At 36.5% G+C, this 6,053-nt stretch overlaps 1 protein-coding gene across 1 annotated transcript; it reads left to right on the top strand.

The window, feature by feature from the left end:
- Positions 1-2,384: 2,384 nt before the first annotated feature.
- Positions 2,385-3,896, top strand: LOC139843013 (uncharacterized). The gene is made up of 3 exons (XM_071833100.1): positions 2,385-2,496; positions 2,550-3,032; positions 3,298-3,896. The coding sequence occupies exons 1-3, from the start codon at positions 2,385-2,387 to the stop codon at positions 3,894-3,896; spliced, it is 1,194 nt and encodes a 397-aa protein (XP_071689201.1).
- Positions 3,897-6,053: the final 2,157 nt, after the last annotated feature.

Raw genomic sequence — 6,053 nt, 5'->3', positions numbered from 1 at the left:
ATATCCTTTATATCTAATCCATACACCAACGACCAAAAACACCTAAAAACACTTTAATTCTTTAATTTTCTTCATCTAATTGATCTCTCTCAAGTTCTATCTTCAAGTTCTAAGTGTTCTTCATAAATTCTAAAAGTTCTAGTTTCATAAAATCAAGAATACTTCCAAGTTTGCTAGCTTACTTCCAATTTTGTAGAGTGATCATTCAACATTAAGAAATCTTTCTTATTTACAGTAAGATATCTTCCTAATACAAGGTAATACTCATATTCAAACTTTGATTCAATTTCTATAACTATAACAATCTTATTTCGAGTGGAAATCTTACTTGAACTTGTTTTCGTGTCATGATTCTACTTCAAGAACTTTCAAGCCATCCAAGATCCTTTGAAGCTAGATACATTTGTTTCTTTTCCAGTAGGTTTATCCACAAAACTTGAGGTAGTATTGATGTTCATAACATCATTCGATTCATACATATAAAGCTATCTTATTCGAAGATTTAAACTTGAAATCACTAGAACATAGTTTAGTTAATTCTAAACTTGTTCGCAAACAAAAGTTAATCCTTCTAACTTAACTTTTAAAATCAACTAAATACATGTTCTATATCTATATGATATGCTAACTTAATGATTTAAAACCTGGAAACACGAAAAACACCGTAAAACCGGACATACGCCGTCGTAGTAACACCGCGGGCTGTTTTGGGTTTGATAATTAAAAACTATGATAAACTTTGATTTAAAAGTTGTTCTTCTGGGAAAATGATTTTTCTTATGAACATGAAACTATATCAAAAAATCATGGTTAAACTCAAAGTGAAAGTATGTTTTTCAAAATGGTCATCAAGACGTCGTTCTTTCGACTGAAATGACTACCTCTTACAAAAATGACTTGTAACTTATATTTCCGACTATAAACCTATACTTTTTCTGTTTAGATTCATAAAATTTAGTTCAATATGAAACCATAGCAATTTGATTCACTCAAAACGGATTTAAAATGAAGAAGTTATGGGTAAAACAAGATTGGATATTTTTTTGATTTTTGTAGCTACGGGAAATATTAACAATTCTATACAAATCATATCCTATCTAACTTATATTGTATTATACATGTATTCTAATATATTATGTAATCTTGAGATACCATAGACACGTATGCAAATGTTTTGACATATCATATCGACCCATGTATATATATTATCTGGAACTACCATAGACACTCTATATGCAGTAATGTTGGAGTTAGTTATACAGGGTTGAGGTTGATTCCAAAAATATATATACTTTGAGTTGTGATCTAGCCTGAGACGTGTATACACTGGGTCGTGGATTGATTCAAGATAATATATATCGATTTATTTCTGTACATCTAACTGTGGACAACTAGTTGTAGGTTACTAACGAGGACAGCTGACTTAATAAACTTAAAACATCAATACTTTGATATATATGTACATATTTGTTATAGGTTCGTGAATCGACCAGTGGCCAAGTCTTACTTTCCGACGAAGTAAAAATATGTGAAAGTGAGTTATAGTCCCACTTTTAAAATCTAATATTTTGGGATGAGAATACATGCAGTTTTATAAATGTTTTACGAAATAGACACAAGTAATTGAAACTACATTATATGGGTGAATGATCGAAGCCGAATATGCCCCTTTTGCTTGGTAGCCTAAGAATTAGTAAACCGATCTACTAATTGACGCGAATCCTAAAGATAGATCTATTGGGCCTAACAAACCCCATCCAAAGTACCGGATGCTTTAGTACTTCGAATTCGTTTTCATCATGTCCGAAGGATTTCCTGGAATGATAGGGGATATTCTTATATGCATCTTGTTAATGTCGGTTACCAGGTGTTCACCATATGAATGAATTTTATCTCTATGTATGGGATGTATATTGAAATATGAAATCTTGTGGTCTATTATTATGATTTGATAATATATAGGTTAAACCTATAACTCACCAACATTTTTGTTGACGTTTTAAGCATGTTTATTCTCAGGTGATTATTAAGAGCTTCCGCTGTTGCATACTAAAATAAGGACAAGATTTAGAGTCCATGCTTGTATGATATTATGTAAAAACTGCATTCAAGAAACTTATTTTTGATGTAATATATTCTTATTGTAAACCATTATGTAATGGTCGTGTGTAAACGGTATATTTTAGATTATCATTATTTGATAATCTACGTAATGCTTTTTAAACCTTTATAGATAAAATAAAGGTTATGGTTGTTTTAAAAATGAATGCAGTCTTTGAAAAACGTCTCATATAGAGGTCAAAACCTCGCGACGAAATCAATTAATATGGAACGTTTATAATCAATATGAACGGGACATTTCATGGAAGTCTTCCAACCGAATCATGAATGTAATTAATGTGTACGGGCCTCACGACAACAAAAGTAAACTCAAGATGTGGAAATCGATCTCTGAGATTTTGGAACAGGATAGAGACGGGGCCTGGGCCCTTTGCGGTGATTTCAACAAAGTAAGGGATAAGAATGAATGCTTAATTGTGATTTCATAGAATACCGGGCTAAGAGGTTCAATGATTTTATAAGCTCAAACAATCTTATCGATCTCCCATTAGGTTGGATTCTCTTTACCCGGGTTAGTGATGATGGGTCAAAATTTAGAAAATTGGATCGATTTTTGGTCACCGAAAGATTTTGTGATGATTGGATTAATTTATCAGCAGTTGCACTTGAAAGAAAACATTCGGACCACTGTCTTATTATATTAAAAGACGACGAAAAGAACTTTGGCCCTAAGCCATTCAAAATCTTCGATGCTTGGCTTGAAGAAGAAGATATTGATCAGGTGATTATAGATGCTTGGAAAGAAGAGTCATCGGTTTCTAATCGCAGAGACTGCAATTTTCGTAATAAACTCAAAAAAGTCAAAGAGGAGCTTAGAAAGTGGAGTAACAAAAGATATGGTGGGTTGGATGGGGAAATCAAATTATTAAAAGAATCAGCAGGGGCCCTTGAAATAAAGGCTGAGATTGGAGGTTTAATAGATGCGGAGAGAAAGGGATGGCAAGACACTAGGAAGCTTTGGCTCGAAAAGAATCGATAAAGTCATGTATGCTAAAGCAAAAGGCGAGGGTTCGGTGGATATTGGAGGGCGAGAAAAACTCTCGTTACTTCCACTCTGTCATTAAAAGAAAGAAAAATTTAAATAGTATACGTGGGCTGAATATTGGGGGTATATGGAACGAGAATCCACAGGATATCAAAGATGAGATATTCGGTCACTACAAAAAAATGTCTCAGAGCTGAATCAGGATCGACCTAGTCTAGAAGATTTATGTTATCGCACATTATCCGATGATCAAGCTGCTAATCTTGAAGTGGCCTTTAGCGTACAGGAAATTCATGAGGCAATTCTTGAATGCGGGAGCACCAAGGCCCCGGGCCCGGACGGGTTCAACATGAGGTTCTTTAAAAAACATTGGGACATTATTAAAACCGAACTTGTTGACGCAATCATGTGGTTTTGGGATAAGGAAGAGATTTCACGGGGGTGCAATGCTTCCTTCGTTACTTTAATACCGAAGAAAAACGACCCCTTGGGCCTTGGTGATTTCCGGTCAATTAGTCTAATAGGAAGCTATTATAAAATCATATCAAAGGTGTTAGCTAATCGTTTAAAGAAAGTTACTCCTACCTTGGTGGGGCACGAGCAAAGTGCTTATTTAAAAGATAGATTCATTTTGGATGAAGCCCTGATTGTAAACGAATCGATAAACTTTTTGAGGGCTAAAAAACATAAAGGCATTATTTTTAAGGTGGACTTCGAAAAGGCTTTCGATTGCCTTAATTGGGATTTTCTTTTGGAGGTTATGAAGTGCATGGGGTTCGGATCTAAATGAAGAAATTGGATTCTTGCCTGTCTCAAATCGGCATCGGTATCCGTTCTCGTCAACGGATCCCCAACAAAGGAGTTCTCTTTGGAGAGAGGGGTATGACAAGGAGATCCGTTATCTCCATTTGTATTCATCATTGCTACCGAAGGCCTCAATGTGTTAACCAAAGCGGCTACCGATAATGGTGTTTTCAAAGGGGTGGAGATCGGGAAGGATAATATACTACTCTCTCATCTTCAATATGCCGATGACACTATCTTTTTTCGTGAGTGGAATAGACCCAATGTTTATAGTCTTCATAGTTTGCTTAAATGTTTTGAATTTGCGTCGGGGTTGAAAGTTAATTTTCAAAAAAGCTTCTTATACGGAATTCGAACTAGTAAGGAGGAAGTGACTTATGTTGCTAAGCGAATCGGGTGTCAAGTGGGGGAATTCCCGTTCACCTATTTCAGGATTCCCATTGGGTCGAAAATGTCTAGAGTGAAAGAGTGGGAATGTGTAATCGATAAAATAAAAGGGAGGTTATTGGATTGAAAAGTGTGAACGTTGTCTACCGGAGGAAGGGTAACGCTAATTAAATCGGTCCTCAATAGTCTACCGTTGCACTATTTCTCGTTATTTCGTGCTCTCCGATGTGTGTTAAATATACTTGAGAGAGTGGGGCGTTCATTTTTTTGGGGTGGGTCGGGTGCGGGCTCAAAAATTGCTTGGGTAAAATGGGATAAAGTTATCACTTCTTACGATAACGGGGGGCTTAATATTGGGTCATTGGAAAGTAAAAACTTGGCTCTTTTGAAAAAGTGGTGGTGGAGGTTTAAAACCGAAATCGAGTCTTTTTAGGTCAAAATCATTCGTAGTATTCATGGTGCGGACGGTGGTTTAAGTGCAGGGGGCAACCCTCTCGGGCTCAAGCCATCGGTACGTGGTCTAACATTGTTTTGACAGGTTTTTATTTGGAAGAAATTAATGTTCCCTTCAGATCATTGTTTCGCAAGATCGTTGGTGACAGGTCGAAGACTGCTTTTTGGAGTGAAAACTGGACAGGGAAAGGATGCTTTCAAGAGCTGTTTCCCAGATTATTCAGGCTCGACAATTGTAGAGAGTCATTGATAAACGAACGGGTGACATTGGATGATGCTGGTAATTCTGTCCCGAATTTTAGCTGGGCACGAACTCCGGATGGTAGAACTTTGGATGAGTTATGCAAACTGGAAAAAATGATCTCGGGGTACGCATTCGACATCAAAAAACATGATCATTGAACGTGGATTGGTGCTAGCGATGGAAAATTTACTGTTAAAAAATTATCCTTGCTCATCGATGAACAGATTATGATAAGAGCCGCAAATTCCGAGGTAACGATGCTTAACAGATTAGTCCCAAAGAAGCTTGAGGTGTTCGCTTGGCGTGCAACAAAAAAGAGATTATAGGTCAGGACCGAACTCGACAAAAGGGGTATCGATCTTCACAGTGTTCGATGCCCTTTATGCGATGACGGTTTGGAGTCGGTGGATCACACTCTCATTTTTTGTAAATTCGCAATGGAAACTTGGGATCGTATTTTTAAATGGTGGGGGTTCGGAAGTTTCTCAAACTTTAGTGTCAACGAGATTCTAAAAGGATATGCTCCGATTTCGATGTCTTCTCTTGGGAAAAAGGTGTGACAAGCAGTGGAGTGGGTTTGTGGTTATTATATTTGGCGTAACAGGAACAATAAAGTCTTTCGAGGTTCATCTTGGAACGCTCCGGTCGCGCTCAATGAGATCCAAATAAAGTCTTTCGATTGGATCTTCCGTAGAATTCGTGGGAAGAATATTGATTGGCTATCTTGGATTAGTAACCCTAGTGTATATCTTAACATCTAATCGTCAGATAACATCATTGTATAGCTCGTGCACTCTGTTCGCCTCCTTGTAAACAGATTGAGGTTTTTCATGTTGTCTGTATATTGTGAGCGGCTACCATGTTAGTCGGCTCCGACATCTGTACGATTTGTTCTCATATTATATATTCATATTTCTGCTTGCTTTCCCAAAAAAAAAAAAAAAAAAAAAAAAAAAAATCACCTCAAGTAACTACCCCATTACTCCAATGTACTATCATTAAAGCTTGAAAATTTCTTTTAAGTATAGCCCTACGAGCTAATATTAGAAAAATCCTTTA

This window comes from Rutidosis leptorrhynchoides, chromosome 4 (assembly GCF_046630445.1).
Source record: "Rutidosis leptorrhynchoides isolate AG116_Rl617_1_P2 chromosome 4, CSIRO_AGI_Rlap_v1, whole genome shotgun sequence".
NCBI lineage: Eukaryota > Viridiplantae > Streptophyta > Magnoliopsida > Asterales > Asteraceae > Rutidosis > Rutidosis leptorrhynchoides.
Note: the sequence above shows the minus strand (reverse complement) of the source record. Positions and strands in the feature narration are given on the sequence as shown.

Excerpts from the sequence above, each read along its gene's own strand:
- LOC139843013 (XM_071833100.1), top strand. The coding sequence starts at position 2,385 with ATGAATGTAATTAATGTGTACGGGCCTCACGACAACAAAAGTAAACTC. Across the intron at positions 2,497-2,549 it reads CGGGGCCTGGGCCCTTTGCG|AATACCGGGCTAAGAGGTTC; the intron begins GTGATTTCAACA and ends GTGATTTCATAG. Across the intron at positions 3,033-3,297 it reads AATAAAGGCTGAGATTGGAG|AGCTGAATCAGGATCGACCT; the intron begins GTTTAATAGATG and ends AAAATGTCTCAG.